Source organism: Ovis canadensis, chromosome 2 (genome assembly GCF_042477335.2).
Source record: "Ovis canadensis isolate MfBH-ARS-UI-01 breed Bighorn chromosome 2, ARS-UI_OviCan_v2, whole genome shotgun sequence".
NCBI classification, from domain to species: domain Eukaryota; kingdom Metazoa; phylum Chordata; class Mammalia; order Artiodactyla; family Bovidae; genus Ovis; species Ovis canadensis.
This window is the reverse complement of record NC_091246.1, coordinates 148,672,147-148,694,973: the sequence shown is the minus strand read 5'-3', so window position 1 is coordinate 148,694,973 and position 22,827 is coordinate 148,672,147. Positions and strand designations below refer to the sequence as shown.

The following is a 22,827-nucleotide window of genomic DNA, read 5'->3' as shown; positions in this document are numbered from 1 at the left end:
TTATTCAATGAATAAGTATCGAGCATTTACTATGTACCTAGTATTGGTTACATGGCCAATGCACATGTGCACACATACACACAGAGCTGTGTATCTTTTTCCAAAATCCACTATAAATTTAAGAAGGATAGGTCTCAATATGTGTGTGTGTGTGTGCTCCTCTCAGTCATGTCCGACTCTTTGTGACCCCAAGGACTGTAGCCTACCAGGCCCCTCTGTCCATGGAATACTCCAGGCAAGAATACTGGAGTGGGTTGCCATTTCCTACTCCAGCGGTTCTTCCCAATGCAGGGACTGAACCCACATCTCTTGGGTCTCCTGTATTGGCAGGTGGATTCTTTACTTTCCCACTGTGCCACCTGGGAAATCAGGTCTTAATAATATAGGGTCAAGCAGATAGAAGATGCTTGGGAAATATGTGTCAAATATTTTCACATGTGACCTAAAGAGAGGAAAAATATTATAAAATGGTATCTTAGAACTTTAGAGAGATGCCATAAAAATCCTGTCATAAAACACACTTATGATTATTATATTCCATATTAATAAAAATGCAGCTCAATAATACCTTGAATATATGCCCCTGGAGGTGGGGAAGGAGGATACAAAAAAGTTGTAATGAAGTTTCCTGTTCTCAATGAGTTTACAGTACCATTTGATGCATATAATAATTTTTTAAGAATATAAAATATAATGCTAAATAATAAGCACAACTTCTGAGCACTGTGAATACTGTTCTAAGCATGTTACATGTGCAGTTCATTTTACTGTCACCTAGCTCTTGGTAAGGGCTAATATTTTATATACAAGGAAACTGAGGGCTGTGTCTTAAAGGGCGTACTCAGGATTTTGACTGAAGAAGGAGACCCCAAGCAAAATCACGCAGGTTGTGAGCATAAGTGGCCCGGAAGAAAACTGGCTTGGTTCAGATGTAGGGGCCCCAGGGTGAGGACTAGGTGACACAGCCAGTCAGCTGGTTGAGGCCATGATATGAAGGCTTTTACCTGCAATGTACAACTCAGATCTACCTTGGGGATCAAGGATACTTCAAAAGGAGTGATGTCATTAGGACTGGACCTGAGTAAAATTAATCAAACAAATGGATTAGAGCAGATGGAAAATGAAGGCAGAGATATCAGTGGGGACACCATGTGGAAATGCTTAGGCAAGCAGAGGGCAAAGGCAAAGATGATGGAGAAGAGCTGTGGATCCAACAGACGCTATTAACGGAGACTGCATATGACTTCACAGTTGATGACAAATGGAAAAAAGGAAAGGAAGACTTAAATACTCCCATACTTTCAAATCTAGCTAAATAAGATTATATCAGTTATTAAGAACCAGTAGGTAAAACCTTACCATGTGAACCTTCAGGAAGTTATTGTACAAATTCACATACACACAAAGTACCTATTAGTATGCATATTAGAAAAGAATTCATGACAGCAGAATTCTGAAATTTTAACTCATAATAATTAATAACATTAAACAATCTATGTAAAAAAACAATCTTACCCCTTTGCTGTATTCGCTATCTGAATCACTGCTAAGTTCCTCAGTGTTCATAATTTCCAAATCAGATTCCCCAGGTGCAATGGGCACTGCCACTGTGAGGCTGGGATTATGAATGAATGATTGACCATCACTTTCTTCCATTAAGTATTTGTCCATGTTGTCTCCAAAACCACTGGTTTTATCTTTTTCTTTGTGGAAATTGTGATCCTTGCTCATTTCAGCAAGCGTGCGGTTAGAGATGTAGTTTTCCTTTTTACAATTTAGATCTTCTGTTTGTCTTATCTCTTTGGAAATCTTTGGCTTTTTGGAAAATGCTTTTAGAACAAACTCACGTAAGGTTTGTTTCACATAATTTATTCCCGTCTTAATTCTGGCCACTGCAATCTGCAGGTTGTTTGCATCAGTGTCTTCTTCAATTGCTGTAAGATTGTCTGAACTAAATGAGCTCAGTAATAAAGCAAGAAATAGGTTGAGGACCTATGTCAGGAGGAGAATAGGGTTGGAGAAACAGGGAGATGGGAAATAAAAAAGTACATAAGTACAGTTTTCTGAAATATAGGCCAAAATCCAAATCAGCAATGAAGAGCTCCGTACTTCCTCATCCATAGATAAGAACACGGGATGGGGCAGCAGAGGAGAAGCTAGAGTTCTCATCAGTCTCCCAGTGTGTGAGCTTCTGTGAACGCTGGAGCAGAGGTCAGCCTGACCCTTAAAGGGCCAGCATGAGGAACAAAGAGAAGGTTCCCTCACCATTACCGTGATGTCATTCCTACACTCATTTCTACAGCAGAAAACTTGTGTCCAAATTCCCTTTTATGCGTCTAAAATGCCCTCTTAACATTTGCCTTTACTTAGTATTTGTTACCTGTGAGAAACAAGTAGAACAAGAAAATTGTGACTAGTGTCTGTTGTGCTGAAGGTAACTTAAGCCAAGATCTGCGTTTACATTTCCCAGAAGATAAACTTCACTTATTGCAATAAGTGGAACATATAATGCTTTCAGAGTTCCTGTAATAAAATATTCTGTCCAAGAATTGTGCCAACTTGCAACTTAATGAGACTTTTAAAGCAAAGAAAAAGATCTGCCCATTGAACCCAATTCAATGAGATAATGGCATTATGATTGGGTGGCTTTACTGTCAATCATTTTGGTTTTTCTGGAAAACAGGTCAGGAAAACTCCTGTCCTTGAAGAAAAATTTTGTGTGCAAAACCATTCCTGTTTTCCTCCTAGAGGTAAGGGTACAAGAAAACTGAATATTATTAAAAAAAAATTCTCATAGAGGGCTCAAAATATGTAAATTATATTAAAAATATTTTATATAAAAAATGATAATTGAAAAACCCTTTCATGTAAGTCTCTTCATGGCCAGAAACATCTACTTCACATTTAAACAATCAAAATTATACCAGACTGAGGAAAAAGAACTCACCACTAATTTTGGTCACACCTAGAACAATTTCTCAGAAATGTAAGTAGAAAAGCACAAGTGAAAACAATGTCTGTGTTAATGTATCAGGCTTAAGAGAAGAATCTGAGATGAAGGGGAAAGAGGAAATCACAGAAATCAATTTGATGAATCATTAAGAAAATTTGAGACTATTTTCCTGTTGGTCTTCATTGTCAATAAAAAAATATTTTTCACTATGAATATATGTTTGCTGATGTGTGTGTGTTCTAACAGGAATGGTGATGACAAACCAAGGGCTCATTCTCCCTTTAGTTTCCTTAATCATTGCAAATGTTAAAATAGATTTTTTTCCCTTCACATTTGTAATTAGATTTAGCTTTTCCAGCTTTATTGAGATATAATTATCATATTAATTGTATATTGCATAAGTTTATTGTATACATATTGTATAAGTTTAAAGTGTACGACATAGTTTGATGAGCATACAGATGGAAAAAATGATTACCATCATAGTGTCAAGGAACATCTCCATCATGTCTCATAATTGCCATTATGTTTTTGTAGTGAGAACATTTATGTCTACTCTCTTACCAACTATCAAGTTGGCTTGAGGGCTACAAGGATTAAAAAAAATCTAGCAACTTGTTTTCAAGTCAATGGTAAGTGAAGGTACTAACCATATAGCTGTTACCATATACAACCATATTTGATGAGCAGTCTGACGAATGGCTGACCAACTACATCAAACGAACATGATGGCTTTGAAAACTGAAGTGAGTCACTGAAAAGCATTTTATCCCAATTTTCTCCTGCCTCTAAGCTTGAAAATTCCCACCAACAGGTAGGTATAAGATAGAAAGAAGCAGAAGGCATACACGCTAAGAAAACAGAAATGGAGAAGCAGATCACTTGTAAAAGAGGTGCTATCGAGTAGTGGTGGGCAAACTTTTTCTGTAAAAGGGCCAGGTGGTAAATTATTTAGGCTTTGCAGGACAGAGGATCTCTGTCTATGTAGAGTAACACAGCCACAGACAACATGAAAATGAATAAGCATATCTGTTTTCAATAAATTTTGCTTATAGAAACTATAATTTGAATTTCATTTAATTTCCCTGTGCCAAAAAATATTTTTCTTTATATTTTTAAACTATTTTAAAATGTAGAAAACATTTTAGCTTTGCAGGAATCATACAAAAACAGGCAGTGTGCAGGATTTGGCCCTTGGGCCATATAGTTTGCTGATACTTATTATAGATGCTAGACTTATATATGACTATAACACAGCAGGACTAGGCCTTCCATTTGCCTTGTTCCCATTATAAATTCATTTTGTTATTATTAATTTAATCATATTCTGTTTACTAGCATAGCTTCATGTTTGAATCAACATTTAAAAGATATGAAAACCATGGATTAATTCATATGACATTACTATCAAAATGAAAAAGTAGAAAAATGAAAACTTTCCATTAAAATAAATATTGTGAAAGCTATAAATAAGCATTATCTGGCAGAGAAACTAAGACAATAATTCATTATCTTTTCTGTTCTTCACTGGATTAAAATAGTCAATATTCTAATTAATGGCTTTAGACCTAATTAATCCTATAATTATAAATAAATGATCATATCATCATATAGTAATTTTCTATGCAGAGTTTTAAATGTATGAGCAGGTGATTACGTACCACCAGGTTTCCAATGACCATGACCATCATGTAAACAATAAGGCACATGGCTTGCCCGGCGACCTCCATGCAGTCCCACATGGTCTCTATCCACTCTCCACACAGCACCCGGAACACAATCAGGAAGGAGTGGAAGAAGTCGTTCATGTGCCAGCGAGGGAGTTTGCAGTCTTCATTGATCTTGCAGACACATTCTTTGTAGCTCTTCCCAAAGAGCTGCATGCCGACCACCGCAAAAATGAAGACGATGATGGCCAACACCAGGGTGAGGTTTCCCAGAGCCCCCACTGAATTGCCGATGATCTTGATCAGCATGTTCAGTGTTGGCCAAGATTTTGCCAACTTGAAAACTCGGAGCTAAGAGTAAACACAAAACTCATTATCAGTTTTTATGAAAAAGTTCTCAATGTTTCCAGTCTTGAACTTTGTTCCAAAATTTCATTCTAAAATATTACCATTATCTAGTTAAAATCAATTATTTTTATTATTAATTTTTAATCTACTGTCAATATTCCTATTATTTTGTTATATTTGCCACTATATAATTACTACACATATTTTGAAGGAACTGTAATTTTAGTTCAGGATAGTTATAGAAATCTCTTATCACAGTTTCAGATATTATATCCTTTAGAATTGATCATTTATCTTTAATTCTATTTTCTGATACTTTCACAATTTTTTTTCATGCTGACATAAAAGAAAGTTCAATATATTAGAGGGAAAAGGAATAAAAAGTCATTATTTCTTTAATATTTTTGACATCAGACAACAATTTTTAGGGGATAAGCTTTATGAAATCCACAAAATTAAGAACATACTATAATGGCTGAAATTCTACAAACTATAAGCTTCTTATTGTGATATAAATTACTGCCCTATCATTATACTAGCATATACAACTGAATACATCTTCAAGATCCCAAAATTAAAACAATCAAATATTGTTGAGCTCTTTAAGTGCATTTGCTACCGAAGGAACTTCATTTTACTAGCTACTGAGATCTAATCTTATATTTTGAATCACATCTCCAAAAGTTAAAAAAAAAAAAGTAATGTAAAACCAAAGAAACACCCCTTTATACATAGAATATAAAGGCAAGGTTGGTCTATATTTACCAGTCTGAATGATCGTAGAACTGACAATCCTTCCACATCTGATAGAAAAAGTTCCACTAAGCTTAAGGTCACGATAAGACTATCAAAAATATTCCATCCTATTTGGAAATACTCATATGGATCCATGGCAATTAGTTTTAAAACCATTTCAGCTGCAAAGATGCCAGTAAAGACCTACATGAGAAATAAAATATATTTGTAGTATTATTAAAAGGTACGAAAGCAACCTAATGATGATAATGACTATTTGTGTAGCATTTACTGTGTTTCAGACAATGTGCTTTATAAAGATACTTTACAAACATATATTATTATTTAATTTAATCCTATAAACCAACTATCACTATTCCTATAGCTATAAGCATTGAAGAGTTAAGAAGCTCTGACTCTATCAGTTTTCATCACCTTTAGAGAGCATTTTGGAAGAGCACACTAAAATCTCTGATACATAAAACCTTTGAAAATTAAGACAGGCACTCTTCGTAAAACACTTAATTAAATAACTTATGTCAACAATTTATTCTGGAAGATAGTAAAAAGGAAACATATTGATACTAAAATTTTGAGCCAGTCTTTTTTTTGGTCTGACTGCTCTCTTAGAGTAATAAGGAATAAGTTGACTCACTCCAAAGATGTATCAGTAGAAGAGGAAAAAGTATTTAATCAATACAGTGGCAACTAAAGTAAGATTTCCAAAGTGAAAATGTTAATCGCTTAGTCATGTCTGATTCTTTATGACCTGATGGACTGTAGCCTGCCAGGCTCTTCTGTCCATGGAATTCTCCAGGCAAGAATACTGGGGTGGGTAGCCATTCCCTTTTCCAGGGGATCTTCCCAACCCAGGGGTTGAACTCAGGGCTCCTGCATTGCAGGCAAATTCTTTATCCTCTGAGCTACCAAAGATTCTTTATCCTCTGAAGCCCCAAAGATTTCCAAAGCTTTGACACAAAAGTACATCACAAAACATCATTAATTTATGACATGGCATCAAAAGGACTCAATTAAAAAGGCAACAGCAAAAGTCTTATAAATCACTTGGGTACAATTTGATTCAAAGAAACTGAGCAAAAAAGGTTCAAAGGGAAATGGTCAGCTCTGTAACTGTGAGTCATTTGTAAAATAATACATCATCAAGAAGACTAGCAGGGAGCACCCAGACTTGGGACTATAGTTATAGACAAGAAGCATGATGAATCATTTTTGGATTCACAGCAATACAGACAGCTCAGTGAGAAGGTACTGGTTTTCATGATCTGACCTCTACCAACCATAAGAAACTAGATGGTCCTGCCCTTTTGCAATTAGGAATAGAAAGAAGAATGCTAACTCAGGGCACATGAGTTAAAACATCCTGCCTTGGAATATGTGTAAGAAATTTTGGAGAGAAGACCAACTCAGAAACACTCTATGACTTCACATAGCAATTGATTTGGGACCATGGCAAAAGCAAAATTATCTTCTACAGACTTTTTGCAAAGACATCCAGAGTTATTCATGATTGATAAAGAGTCACACATTGGGACCTTTCAGCTATGAAACAGAACTTCCGCCTGGTTATGCAGATTGCTGGAAACTTAGCACTTTCTGTTTGCCATAAGGCATTAGCTGAGTGTGATCACCACTGCCCATTTAAGAGATCACTCTGGCATCGACTTTCCTAACAGAATCCCATATCTTCCCGAAGCTTACAGATCCCTTCTAGGCTGCCGTTATTTCTTCTGTGTCCAGTTTAATCATTTTGACTTCTAAATATTCTTGTTCTTAAGGCTTGTTTCTGCTGATTCATTGAAAGCATGATGATTATAAAAAACAGATAATTAATAAGGAGCTACTGTGTAGCACAAGGAGCTCCGCCTAATACTCTATTACAACCCACATGGGAGAAGAATCTAGCAAACAGCAGATATAAGTTATGTGTATAACTGATTCACTTTGCTGTAAAGCAGAAACTAACACAATATTGTAAATCAACTATACTCCAACAAAAATTTTTTTAAAAAGAAAGAATGATGATTACGATGATGATGGTGATGACTGATAAAAACAGGTTTAAGTACTTACTATATGCCTGGCTAATGAGTAGAAAGTCTTCATTCCTCTCAATAAATGTTAATAAATAAGCATTAATGTTATTTATATACTTAATATAAACAAGACATTATTGTTATATTAAAATAAAAATATTATTTTATAAAGAAAACATTATTATTACATAAATTAGAAAATGAAAGATTATAGATATTAAAATTTTTTCCCAAGATCATATAACCAATAGGAGGCAAGAGCAGGACTCAAATTAAGGACTTTGGGACTTCAAAGGCCTGAATCCTTTACCTATATGTCAAAACAAAGTATCCATAGTTTTTCTGAAAATTTGTAGGGTATGTACTCACAAGTAAGCTGCAATATAATTATAAAACGGGCAAGAAACTATCAAGTTTTCAAAGTGCTGCTGCTAACAGAGATGCCTGTCAGAAAACAAACACACATTTACTCCCAAGATGGTGATCCATTATGGAGATAATTCATAGACCTCAATATGCCAGCAGAATTACTTTAACATAGTGTTTATCACCAGAAACTTGTCTCTGTACAATGATTCACATTGTGAATTCTGAGCATGCATAACAACATAGCTAAATATCTATCTGACTTAAAAAAAAAAAAAGGAATGATAATCATGGCAACCAAAGAGAGACGTTCTGGGTACATAATACACATTAACAGACTTACCAAATTTCCCACAACGAGCACATTTTTGAATTCCTCAGTCATTGGGTGATGTTCCATAGCCATGAACAATGTGTTTAAAACTATGCAAATGGTAATAGCAAGATCTACAAAAGGATCCATTACAATAAAATAGATAAATTTTTTGAATTTTATCCAATACGGAGAACAATTCCAGATCAAGAATGTGTGTGCAAATCTGTACCACCAAGGTGGACATTTCTGTCTGGACTCCTCAAGTTCTGGAAGAAAAAACCACAGAGAACACCAAGTTAAGCATTAGCATATCATATATTTTATTGCTAACCAGATACACATCAGCAGTACACTTTAACACTGAAACAAGTCTTCTGCTTTATACTTTATAAGTTTAACAATATCCTTTCTATGAAAGCATAGCATATAACATAAAAATCTTATATCATGAATTCATTTATTAGATCAGTCATAAGAAGAAGGTAGTGAAATTAATGAATGAGAGCATTTATGGATATCTCTGAGAGAAACAAGCACTTAACATATGTTAAAAAAACTGATGTTTTTCTTAATTCAGATAATATATATATTTAAGATAAATGCATATAAACCAATATATACATACATACACACACACACCCCGATATATATATTCCCTTATGCCCTGAATCCCATTACAATAATAATACATTTCTATTCTCTCCAGGAAAAGCTTTTGCCGGCTCACAGGTGAAAACAATCCCAGGACCAAGAGACTAGAAATAATTTATAGAGCTATTCATGCAATAGGTAGCACACACCATTAGCCCATTTAGCTCTCATCATAAATTTAGGAGGTGGGTGAAAACTTTGGCTGGGCCCATCATGGGTGTGTTGGGGGATGAAGTGGTAGCCCATGGACAAGGTGGAACCAGAGGCATGTTGTGGGGAGAGAGGGTGGGCGCCAATACATTGTTGAGATTGGCACCCTTTGGCTGATCACTGCTGTTCACATCATATTCTCTAAACTGCTTTCTCTAGCGCTTTTGCCTCACTCTCTTGACATGTGGTGTCACATATTACCATTTTACAATTTTATAGAATGTTCTCAGAAGCAGAAACTTACAGAATCTGGAAGTTGGTATTGTTTTCTTGATCATAATTTCGAGAGACTAGGTAAGATTTCTAAGTGTATATACAGTAAGAGAGTCACATAGCCCTGGGCCACCCTCACTGTCTTCATTTAGTACCATAAAGCTATTTATCTTTGAAAGGTCATTATCACCCAAAGCCTGTCTTTATTTTTTATTTTATTTTATTTTATTTTTTTTATTATTTTTTTTTTAGTTTTTTATTTTTTAAATTTTAAAATCTTTAATTCTTACATGCATTCCCAAACATGAACCCCCCTCCCACCTCCCTCCCCATAACATCTTTCTGGGTCATCCCCATGCACCAGCCCCAAGCATGCTGCATCCTGCATCAGACATAGACTGGCGATTCAATTCACATGATAGTATACATGTTAGAATGTCATTCTCCCAAATCATCCCACCCTCTCCCTCTCCCTCTGAGTCCAAAAGTCCGTTATACACAATCACAAAGAACTTTATCCACTTTTTAAGCACTAAAGACAATTCCATTAGTACCTATTGGTTAGTCTTACCATTGCTTATAACCATTTTATATTCTCTGAATTCTTCCTAAGTACTTGCTATATCTATTTAAGGCTGACCAGGACTTACCTGAATTTTGTTTAAAAATCTGTATGGTTAAGAGAATGTTATTCCATACCTTCTACAGTGTTTGTTAATATGCTTGCCCTACTCATTGCCCTTTGTCTGAGATTGGGGTCATTCAACATATCCTCAGAAAGGAGGTAAGAACTGTGACGTCTTTTCTTGTACATTTGATTGGTTGTACCCTGAAAAAAAAAAAGATGATTAATTACAGTTTTAAGAATGGAATTTCAATAAATCATAGGTAGAAAATAAAATCTTGCCCACAAAATTGTAGTGAGCAATTAGAATCTAGACTGTTTATTTGAGTCATGGCTCTGCCATTTACTGGCTGTGTATCATAGGAGAGTTACTTAACCTGTCTCCATTTCATCATTGGCGAAATGGAAATAATCATAGTACTTGCCTCACAATCTTGTTATGAGGATTAAATGGCTTAACACTAAGGAAATAAAAACTAAAATGAGCTGCTTTCATTGTTATAATCACTATCATTATCTATCTTCCTGGGTTTCCAATTTATTCAGATAGCTTTACTATGTAAGAGTCCTAACATGAAAACAGCTAAATAAGTGTTGCAATGGTGTGTGTGTGTGTGTGTGTGTGTGTGTGTGTGTGTAAAGGAAGAACTTCAATGTTCTCTGATAAACTTCTGTAATTATTCTTTGTTTGGGTATAGCAATAACAGGGCAAGGGTCATGACTGTTTCTCATGCCAAAGCAGATCTCATGAGCTGCTCTGAGTCTATCAAGATGAATGACTCAGTAGGAAAATGATGATTAAGACTGATGGGACACTATCAAAATGGAGAATGTAAGCTCCATCTGAAAGAGGCTCCAAAGGATTGCTGCCATGCAGGAATATGAGCTCAGTCTTACCAGGTATACCCATATTTATGTAAAGATGTCTTATTTCTAAATCTTGGCACCTAATCCAAAGTTAAAACACTGTGTCAGTTCAGTGCAGGCCAACAATACACGCACACATACACATATATGCATATAGACAACCATACAACTATATGGAGAAGGCAATGGCACCCCACTCCAGTATTCTTGCCTGGAAAATCCCATGGATGGAGGAGCCTTGTAGGCTACAGTTCATGGGGTCGCGATATGTGGTATGTATATATATGTGTATATACACACACATACCATTCTACAAACATATATAGAGATATACAGATTTAGAGTTGTAAAGTATAATTATTTAGATACAGTTATCTATGCTTGTATATTAAAATATAGACAAACAGGCATAAATACATGTATGTATATATATGTATGCATGTCCATATATGTGCGAGGATACACACACATATATTTGCAGGTGGCTTCTTACAGAGATCTCTCTATAACCATGTTTTAGCTGATATACTCTCTAATTTACTGACTTTCTGGAAGCAGAGATTACTTTTTCCCCCAAGTCAAACAAATGGCTGTGTTGATTAAAGCATTTTTTCCTCCATGTAGACATGTCTCAGGTGTCAAGGTTATATTATTTCTCATGCAATTTTTTCATCTAAACTGTACATTATTTCACGCTATTATGTTTTGCATTTATTTCTATTGAATTATAAAGTATCCACTAATTACTCCAGTTCTGTAGTTTTAGTCTTAGAATTTAGAGTGATAATGACTTTACTGTGGTAAAACTAAGTATTAAGTGAAACATTTCATTTAAAAATAGGAAATAATCTCTAAATCTGATACACATTATATAATCTTTTATAGGTAATACACATCATTGAAAAGCAAAACACAACAAAGATATGATTCCATGGAAATTTAACATGCTTGTTTGATAAGAAAAACACCTTTACAGAGGGCTGAAGCTATATCATGCAAGCACAGAGGTCACATATGACCCAAAAGCACATGCATGCATTCAAACGAAAATACATGTGTGGCCATGGCTTTGATGGAACTTCATTCTCACTTAAAATACTTCATTGTCTGCAAATATGATTTATGAATAGGTGGCATGAGTTCAGAGCTTGTTAGGTTAGTCAAAGCCTTTCCGATATCAAGCAACACAATGTAACATGGTGAGTGAGCTTAACAGATAACCAAGAAACTCCAAAACCAGAAAGATCTCACTTTCAGGCTTCATCACACCCTTTTCTCATACCACTCAATGACTCTCAAACTCTTGAAACTGTTGTTTTGGAAAGGTGTTTTATTTTTGTCTTATATGTATATGTTTGCATTTACATATGTATTTTGGATATTATGTTTTTATTCACAGATTTCAGATGGCAGAGTTTTGGTATTTCTTTTAATGATAACAGTGTGTTTCATTTATGTGTGGGGGAAAATCAGTTATTCTAAACTATTCCTTAGAAGTTTACCACATCCTAGAGAGAAGTGTGGTGGTTAAAAGCACAAGCTCAGAAACAGAAGGCCTCTTTTTTAATCTCAAGACTACCATTTATTGGCTGAGTGACTTTGCACAAATTGTTTCATTTCCCCGTGACTTAGTTTCCCCAGGTGTATAAAAGGGATAGTAATATATCACCTCCTAGGGCTGCTATAAATACTAATATGTCTGCTATTATTATTACTATTATTAATTATTAAGAACTCAAATAAGATCCCTTGGAGCAAGGTATATATAGAGTAGTGACTTGAAAAAATAGCAGTAGGTGGCATATAACCCAAATCTCCTTACAGACATGTAACCTTATTATCAACTAATAATGTTAGCATTATCAATGCATTTTATGCTGATATATAAATTATTTTCTAAGGGGATGATTCATAATCAAGTATAATATCAGTAGATAAGTACCATTTTTCAAAAATGGGATTTTAAATATGTTGGAATTGGATACCTACAACAATAGTATAAGGATTACATTAATCAGATAAAGGTGTGTTTCTAGCATAGAAAGTATTGCAAGATGCAGAGCCATTCAGAGGACCAGAGAGAAGGCCCCTCCAGCAGAGAGAGTGATGGATGCAAGAACAAGGGCCGAACCATGCCTGAGCTATTTAAAACGTCCTTACGCTGTCATCAGAAGTTGCCTTATCTATTATCACCTCTGGCAGGAGCTGTCCATTGGGTAGCATGAGGGCAGAAGGTCCATCCACCAAGGAGACCACGCCGTTGCAGTCGACAGTGCTGTGCATCTTCCCATTCACTGGCAGCACTGGGGGAGACCTACTGGCTTGGCTGATGTTACTGCTGCGCCGCTCCCGAGGTCTGTGGGGCACAAACAGGGAGCCCCTTCTGCTCTCGTTGTCACCAAAGATGCTGTGCTCGTCATCGGCAAATTCAGTCTCAGATCCAATATCTCTTCCTCGACCTTTGAAGCTGAAAAGACTTGTTCTGCTGCTCCGCCTTGCAGAAAACAGGGAGCCTCGGATGCTGAGTGGTGACTGCGGGAAAAATAAAAGGCATGTGTATCTGCTGAAGCAGACGTGCTTCATTTCTCAGTTCATTTCCTAGAACTCCTATGAAGACCGCCGACCTGAGGGCAGAGGGCTCTGTACTGGGTTAAAGGAAACATATTTAAAAACAAAGAAATTCAGCAAAACGACAAATTCTTTCAAATAAGGAATGAGGAGACTGGAAAAGTTCATCTTTTCAGGACCAAATGCGTTACCCGCTACTGTATCACTCTCTATACTTCTGGCCTCAAGTTATCTCTCCACTCATTCTGTACCATTCATGTTGCTATAAATAAATTATCACTTAAAAAAGAATTTGATACCAATAGCTATTACCAGAGCGGTTCATACATCAACCCCTACATTCCTTAAGTACTGAAAGCTTATTGAGGCCAAGACCACACTGAACGCATCTCTGCATTCCATTGCTTGCAACTCTACCCTGCATGCTGAGGGCTCAGTTAAGGTCTGTTAAGAAAGACTTTCTAATACCAATGGATTTACAAAGTCTTAAAAGTATTTGTTGTTGTTGTTGTTTAGTCACTCAGTCATGTTTGACTCTTTTGTGAAACCATGGACTATAGCCCGTCAGGCTCCTCCGTCTGTGGGATTTCCCAGGCAAGAACAGTGGAGTGGGTTGTCATTTCCTTCTCCAAGGGATCTTCCCCACCCAGAGACTGAACCTGTGTCTCCTGCATTGGCAGGTGGATTCTTTACCGCTGAACCACCAGGGAAGCCCCCATAATAATATTAGAACATGAAAAAGAAGCTGCCCAATACCAAAGAGGTGAAAACAAGTCACATTTACATGACTTGTGTCCAAGATAAACTATGTGTATAAATCAAACTGCATATTCTTTGGATGTATCTAATTCAATAAACATTAGTGCTTACTATGTTAAGGACAAGGTGATAGGCATTGAGAATAATGGAAAAAGCATATAATAAGGTCTCTACCTTAAAACTAGTTTGAACTGCTCTAGTCATAATTTTGTTTTGCCTTTTTTTTTAAACCGATATTACATTCAAGTTATATCTCCCCAACTAGATTATGAAGTCTTTGAAGGAAGGGATTCTTTTACTTTTGTGTGTATCTGGTAGGGTCCTACAGACGTAAGCAGCAGAAGCTAGAAATTTTAATGACATAGATGAAAACGAGAGTAATTCTAAGTGGGTACCTGAAGAGCAGATTGGGAGGAGTAGAGAGAACAGAGGACTCTGTGGATGGGTGGCACCTGAGCTAAGGGGCAAAGAATGGGTGGCTCCATGCCAGAAGGAAAACAAGGAAGAAGAGGAAACCATGTGCACCAAGTCAAAAGGCATGAAAACATAGGGCATGGAGGGGCGAGTCATAGTTGTGGTGGACAGGCTATGTGGAGGCTGACAAGAGTGGGACTGAGATCAAAGCCACAGCGTTGACAAGATGTGGGGCTTGTTCTGTAGTCAGTGGCTATTCAACATAGTTTCTGTCTGCTTTTTATGTTTTAAATTGAGCAGAAAAACTACTTTGTTTTAGAAAAATTATTTGAAGGGACTGTGCAGAGGAAACCAGGGAAGTGTAAAGAAGAATAGGAATAATAGTTCCCTGCTCCTGGAGGTTTGTAAGCAGGAAGATCTGAAATACAGAGGTGTAGGTGGAAAAAAAAAAAGGAAAGAAATTTCACGCAAGGAGAAATAAGAGACTATGGGACTAGATATTAGAGACTGGTACCTTTTGAGGTAGAGGCAGTAAGGTTTGGGTGACTGATATTCTGGTGATCCCTAAAGTGGTGACTGCTTGCAGTCATGTGGTGACTACCTACTGTAATCTGGTGATATCTACAGTAGTCTGGTGTACCTACATTGGTGAAAAAGAAAAAAATTAATCTAAGGTTTGTTTTAACAATGAGGCACTGCAAAAATGAAGACTAAATAAAAATAAGAAAAGGTAACTGATACTGTAAATTATTTCTTCATTTCTACACTGGTTCTCATGAACATGTGTTTTGGATATTTATATTGGAGAAAGTATGACAATTCTAAAACTGTAAGCTCCTTCAAAACGGTCAAACTTAAATGGAAGACTATATATCTCTATGTTCTTCCCATAAATGCCCAGTCATCAATAGGTTTTTACCTAAAAACATACTAATGAAGTCACTCACTCTTCTCCTGAGCGCCCTTCCCTCAGTTGGAACTCTATGATCCCACCTCTGGCAATACACATGTGATGGTGTCAGTGGTACCTGGTTAGGGGTAGACAATCTTTTTTCACGTGCTCGCCTATGACCTTCAACACCAAGGTGGAAACTTTTTCTCCTGATGCTCTCCTCGGATTCCGATTTGGACAGTTTCTCATCATCTCCCTTTTCTTCCCCACTGGAGAGTTTCTTTTGGTTCTTTTTCCTTCTCCTGTTTCTTCTTTCTTTAGCACTTTTAGAGCTCAGTTTGGATGTTTCAGAAGAACTCTCAGAGAGACCCATTATTCTGCTTCTCCCAATGCTGGTATATTCAGCTGCTGCTAATGCTATTGCCTGTTGAACCAAGAGAACACACACACAGTGAGCCAATTCTAAGAACTGCAAAATGCACCTCTTTACCACAAATTTAATTATACTGTGCATATAATCATGTCCCTCATATGGGAAGTAATGTTTCCTTTGCATCATGACTAGAGAGCTTATAAAATATATGTTTATCACTTCTCCTGCATTGTTAATAAAGCCATATTGTGCTTCATAATTAAATAATTATATACTATTACTATACTTATAATAAAGCAAATTTAAATAGTATATGTAAAAGTTTTAACTTTAGATAATTCTGGGACATAAAACTCATACCAACCATGTGATAAGATAATTCATTTGTAGAAGTTGTTCAGGTATACAATATAATTCAATATTATCAATAGATTCACGCACTTCTATAGTTAAATGAAGAAAGAATTATTTTAAAATAAAATTAATTATTACAGAATAATATATCAAGAAAATAAAAGACACTTTTAGGGATTACCTAGGAAATTCCCGCAATAGCCTAGTCCTAACCCTTTTACAAAAATTAAAGTTTTATTATTAAAAACCATTATAAAACCTTCCAACTCTTATCAAGTTTGGAATTAAAGATATTGTGAATAAAAAGCAAGAATTACTCACAATGCTACATCCCAGGAATAACTGGCATTAACACATCTTTCAGTCTTCATATATTTTTAACATATATCTTACATTCAATTTTGTATTCTATGACTTAATATATTATTATATTAACACCTTTTCCTGTCATAATATTCTTAAAACATATCATCTTATGCCTGAGTAATATTTCAAGACACAAAAATATTATAATCCTTTTAGCCATTTTCTAATTTTTAGAAATTTAAATGCTTTCTGATGTTTAATATTAAAATATTACACTGAACATCTTTCTACCTAAAAGCTTCTCTGCATCACAGATTACCTTCCTCCCAATAGGTCAGATTTCTTGAAGAGATTTTACTAGGTCAAACCATCAACTTCTGTAAAATATTTGAAATTTTGGTTTTCTTAGTACAAACTTCCTCAAACTTTTCCACTGACATACCCCTTTGGAGGGAGGAGTAAGGAAAAATCCACAAAAATTTGTGACTTAACCTAAAGTGGCCACAATCATAAGTATGATTTTTTCAACATCTCACATTACCTTAAAATTTTTGCAACTTTAACCAAAACTGATGCCCATTTGCTTTCTACTCCATAGTGTATTTGTTAACTCTAATATCAAAATAATTTTCCCTAAGGACATGTGTACAATTGTTACTGTGGGGAAATAACATCATAAATGTTTCAGGACTTTGCTTAATATCATACACACTGAGGAATCATGGGGAACAGGTTTAGGAAAAAGAGCTTAGAACATTCTCCATGCTGAAGTGAGCTGATTAAAGGAGAAGATAGAATGAAGCAGATGTCAACTCTAACTCAATACAGAATCGCTTCCTTTGACTACACCAGAATGAAAATTCAGTTTATATGAAAGAATCCAGGAAAGAAAATCTCCCTGGGAAAGGTCGGAAAGAGACCACAGGGGTTCTGTTGTTCCCCTTTGCCTTTTCACTTCTAGGAAGGATTTTAAACCAAATAAAAATACCTCAGCTTCCTCTTGCTCTTTTTTAAGTCGATCTAGCATCTGCTGAAATTCCAACTCTTTCTGCCTCGCTTCTTCAATGTTGGCCTGGTTCTGTTCTTCATAGGCCATGGCAACAACAGCCAAGATCAAGTTTATTAGATAAAAGGATCCCAGGAAAATCACCACAACAAAGAAGATCATGTAGGTTTTCCCAGCAGCACGCAGGGTCTAGGCAAAAAAGGAAATCATTATTTCAATAACACAAAGGGTTTTTTTTGGTAAATCATTTCAACTTGAATGGCATATTAAGGCATGGTAAATCGAGCAGTTCTGTACAGTCTCATGTTATCAAAAAAATAAAGGAATAAAATTGTATCTTCATGGAAAACAATCAATATTAAAACACACACTTTTCCAGGACAAAAGATATAGCAATGTATTAAGCCTGTACCAAAATTAAGTATGATTCTAGACTATGATAACTTAATAATGACTCTGAATTTTTTTCTCCCCTAGCCTGAAAATTACTCAAAAACTAGCTGTTTTTACTCATTTTCAAATTATAGGACTAGACAATTTCTATAGTATCACATTCTGATATATTAAGTATTAATGTTTATGTTACTACAAGGTAGATAGCCTTATTAAATGAACTTATGTATTCAACTTTTACATATTTTTAATTAACACTAAACATTTTTAAATGTAATACATGTTAAAGAATTAAATTGTACAAACAGATATTAACTGAAAAATAAGTCTCTTTATCCTATCTCTAATAACTCAGTTCCTTTTTCTATCAGTATCAGTTGTTACTGAATTCTTCTTTTGGATAAATTCTTAGTAGTGGAATTCTTAAGTCAACGGGCATATTCATTTTAATTTTCATAGAAACTCCCATGTTAGCCTCTCCAGTGGTTCACAGAAATGTGTGAGAAAATCTGCCTCCCCATAGTTTAATCAGACAGTATCTTCCTTTTGACCAACTTTTTGATCTTTGTCATTCCAAGAGATGAAAAGTTATATGTCACTCTAGTTTTAATTTGCAGTAAAGGTGAGTATCTTTTTGCATCCTTAAACAGTCATGTGTATATTTCATATTTTTTCCTGTGAAGTTAGATTTCCATATAATTTCTATATTCATTTATAATATTCTCAGAAATGAAACAGACAAAACAGGCTAAAAGAAGAACCTGTGGTGATCTGAGAAAAGTGACTCATTATTTTTAATACAAAATAATCGTTTTTGGTCTCCTTTCTCTTGAGGTTGGGTGCTGATAACATATAGGTGAAAAGATAGAGCCCACAGTCCCCAGAAGATCACATGTAAGTTGGAGGAGATGGCCACGTGAATGAAGAATTCCACTACAAGAGATGGATGATGAAACCTGCAGCTGAGTTAGGAGAGGAAAACTTAAGAGTCATGAATTGAGTCTTCCATTCTTATGCTAGCTTGCTCAGGCTGCCATAACAAAATCCTAAAAACTGGGTACCTTACACAACAGAAGTGTGTTTTCTCATAGTCCTAGATGATGGAAATTCAAGATCAAAGTGTTGGCAGGTTTGGTTTTTCCTGAGGCCTCTCCCCTTGGCTTGTAGATGGCCACCTTCTAAGTCCTCACTTGGCATTTTTTGTATGTGTATGTGCGTGTGTGTGTGGTGTCTCTCACTCATGTCCTGTTTCCTTCTTATAAGAACATTAGATTGGTTTAGAACCTACCCAAATGGCCTCATTTTAACTTGTGCTCAGTTGCTTACTTGCGTCTGACTCTTTGCATCCCCATGGACTGCAGCCTGCCAGGCTCCTCTATCCATGGGATTCTCCAGACAAGCATACTAGAGTGGGTTGCCATTTCCTTCTCCAGGGGTTCTTCCTGACCCAGGGATTGAACCCACATCTCCTACATTGGCAGGTGGATTCTTTACCAATGAGCTAACTGGAAAGCCCTTCATTTTAACTTAGTTACCTCGTTAAGGGCCATAACTCTAAACATAGCCATTCTAAGGTACTAAGAGTTAGGACTTCAACGTATGAATTTGGGGGAGATAGTACTGAGTCCAGAACAAGTATCCAAGGTAGTTAAAATACAAAGCATGGTGAGCACAGAGGAGCCTGGTATTTAGAGCACTGTAAGCTGGGAGGCATGTGTGGAAAGCACAGAGTATATAGCAGTGCTATGAGAAAATGTTATAGGATATTTCGTGCTATTTACCTAGGACCCCATGGGATGCTGCATTCACAAAGGGGGAAAGAGATCTGGAGACCAAAAGGCCCAGAAAAGAAAAGAAAATAATTTATGATTTAAGAACGATCCGTTCTAATAGTCCTCAAAATAGAACACACAGGACTATACAATAGAGTTTTCTCCATTCTAAATTGAATAAAATATCTCATACATAAAGCTGGTTCAGACATACACATCAGTTTTTTTGTGCAATGAATACAATGAACGCTTCTCTCGGCACTCACCTGTTGGTAAAGGTTTTCCCAGTAATCCTGGGTCATTAGCCGAAACAAGGCCAAGAAGGCCCAACTGAAAGTATCGAAGCTCGTGTAGCCATAGTCAGGATTTCTGCCAATCTTCTTACAGGTGTACCCTTCAGGACACTGACTACATGTGAAAAAGAATATCACAAGTCAGAGGACCTTCAGGATGCAAGCTAAAGAGTAGTACAGAGAAGTCAAAAACTCAAGATTTCCTTTTTAGGGGGACAGTATTGAATAATGATTAAGAACACATTTTTTGAAGTCAGGAAAAAGTGGGTTTCAACCCCGTCCCTACTTTTTACTAGTTGCTGACTTTGTCAAATTACTTAAATTCTGCAAGGCCCAATTTCTTCTTTCCATGAGATAAGATAATAATATGTACTTCCATAGGTTAAGATTGTTTGTAAGTTTAAAAAAGATAATGTATGCAAATTACCTAACCTACTTCCTGTACATAAAAAAATTTGATAAATGGTAGCTGCTGTTAGTATCATCAACAATCATCAAAACTTGAAAACTTTCACTAGATATCATATAAAAATTCTTATATTCACAAAGATTGATATTAATATACAGGTCTCTAATAAAACTGTTTCCCCAAATTACTCTTGAGGTGAACTAGAATCAACAACAGTCAACAGATAGCAACTGTATAAGTTCATGGAGATTTATAATTAGACTTTTTGTCTTTTTGAAGTTGGTAGATTGGTATTCACAATGACAGATAAAAGGTGTTTTGATGTGTCTTTGGGAGCAGCAACTTTATCTTGCTTATTTTTATGTTCCCTGTATACACAGAGTCTGGTCAAGGGATCTCTGGGCAGGGAGAGCGCAAGAACAAAGGCCCTATGGCAGAAATAAAGTTGGTGTATGGGAGAAACAGCAAGTACTTACATAAATATGATACCTTAAAATAGCTTTACCGAAGTCCATGGGACTTTTTTGTTAAGAGGAGCCAAACTGTCACTGTATTCTGTCACCTATGAACTGTACTCAGTGGGAGAATAAGTAGAATTTAGGGATGGAAAGAAAAGTTGATTTTATCACTCTTCTTTCTGGAAACAACAAAGGCTAGAAACTATCCAAACAACTTTTGGTTGGGTTTTTTGGAAGTAATTTTTTTTCTACTTCCTTAAGATATATATGACTGGTATCTTGTTTTAATTCAAGCATACCTACATCTTGCTTTCAAAAGCACACATTGTCCATGATCATTTTAAAGTCTGGACTCACTGTGGGACAGAATGAGTCAAATAATGTCATGAAATATAAGAAAATAACATAGAATCAAAGGTGGTTCTTAGCAAATTGATTGAGCTTGCTTTTTCTTTTTTTCAGTCTTTAGACTAAAAGTGAAACAAATATTACATACCCTGAATCGGTGCTGAAACCACAAAGGAGAGCATCTTTGGATCCCTCCAAGTAATAAAAATATTCTGTTTCGGAAGAAATCGGACAACATCACATTATGGAGTGTAAGCTTTCAGAGTGGCTGAGCAGGTAAGTTAACTAAAACAGATATATTTACAAATACATTCAGGCCCGGCGATAGGCATTCATTTATTGCATTCTTATAAATTCTCACTCAAAAAATCTTGATAACCTATTATGGACCAGGCAGTGAATACAATGACAAACAAGATAAATAAGATCATCAGTTTTATGAAGCTTTATGCTCAGGTAAGGGTGGAGGCAAGGGATGGAGAAGAATACTTGACAAGTATATAAATAAATACACAAGGGAAGATGCTCTAAAAGAATAAATTAAGAAAGTGTGACAAAATGTGGCCAGGGAAGTCTTTTCTAAAGAGATGACATTTAAACTGGGACCTAAATGCTACAGAGAAGTCAGCTACTCAAAGATCTAGATGAAGAGACATCTTGACAGGGTAAAGAGCAGAAAAAACCCTAAGGTAGAAATGAAATTGGTATATGGGATAAAACAGCAAAATGGCCAGCCCAGTTACAGTGGGGGTACTGTGGTGGCAGAGATAGGCAGGGGCCATGTGGCAAGGCTTTGCATGACATGGAAAGGAGTTTGGATTTTAAGTACGATAGGAAGTAATAGAAGTAGGAAGTAGAGATACAAGACAATGTTGCCGTGGCTGCTTTGTGGACTCTGGACAATAGGGGGGCAAGTGTGCAGGCAGGGATACAAGCTGAGGGACTATAGTGAGAGGTGACAGGGCTCCAGAGAGTAGCCATGGATACGGAGAGAAGGGGGTAGAGTAACGGTGACAGGGTGTGCTGATGGCATGTGTGTGGGATGTGTGGAAGAGAGGGGACACGGGGATGTGTCAACTGGTCAGACTGGTGCCCGTTACCTGGGGTAAGGAAGACTGAGGCAAAGAAATGGCCTGAAGGAAAACCAGGATCTCTGTTTTAGCTATACTTTGTTTGAAATGATTACTAGGTATTTAATTATATTTGTCAAGTAAGTAAGTGGATGGATACGTCTTAAGGTCAGTGAAAGTATCAACTACAGTCAGGCCAAGGGGATCTGATGAGTGAACCCAGAGAGGAAGTGGAGTAAGGGAGGGGAAGGGAGGGAGGGAGGGAGGGGAAGGGAGGGGAAGGGAGGGAGGGAGGGAGAAGAGAAGGAAAAGAGCCCCAACGATTCCAGAAGAGGAAGAACCAGCAAGGCAAAACCACAAGCGAAGGAAATATATTTTCTGAAATTCTCTCATTGTTTACTCACTAA

At 36.3% G+C, this 22,827-nt stretch overlaps 1 protein-coding gene across 1 annotated transcript in view; it reads right to left on the bottom strand.

Moving 5' to 3' along the window:
* The window catches only part of SCN9A (sodium voltage-gated channel alpha subunit 9), a 166,473-nt gene that overhangs the window by 54,609 nt on the left and 89,037 nt on the right, over positions 1-22,827 (bottom strand). The window contains exons 8-17 of the mRNA XM_069574300.1: positions 21,499-21,562; positions 20,109-20,250; positions 17,660-17,866; positions 15,775-16,062; positions 13,166-13,537; positions 10,213-10,342; positions 8,467-8,705; positions 5,734-5,907; positions 4,615-4,971; positions 1,516-1,992 (exon numbers count right to left, since the gene is read on the bottom strand). Of these exons, the coding sequence (XP_069430401.1) occupies positions 1,516-1,992; positions 4,615-4,971; positions 5,734-5,907; positions 8,467-8,705; positions 10,213-10,342; positions 13,166-13,537; positions 15,775-16,062; positions 17,660-17,866; positions 20,109-20,250; positions 21,499-21,562 (2,450 nt within the window). The remainder of the gene's footprint in view (positions 1-1,515; positions 1,993-4,614; positions 4,972-5,733; positions 5,908-8,466; positions 8,706-10,212; positions 10,343-13,165; positions 13,538-15,774; positions 16,063-17,659; positions 17,867-20,108; positions 20,251-21,498; positions 21,563-22,827) is intronic.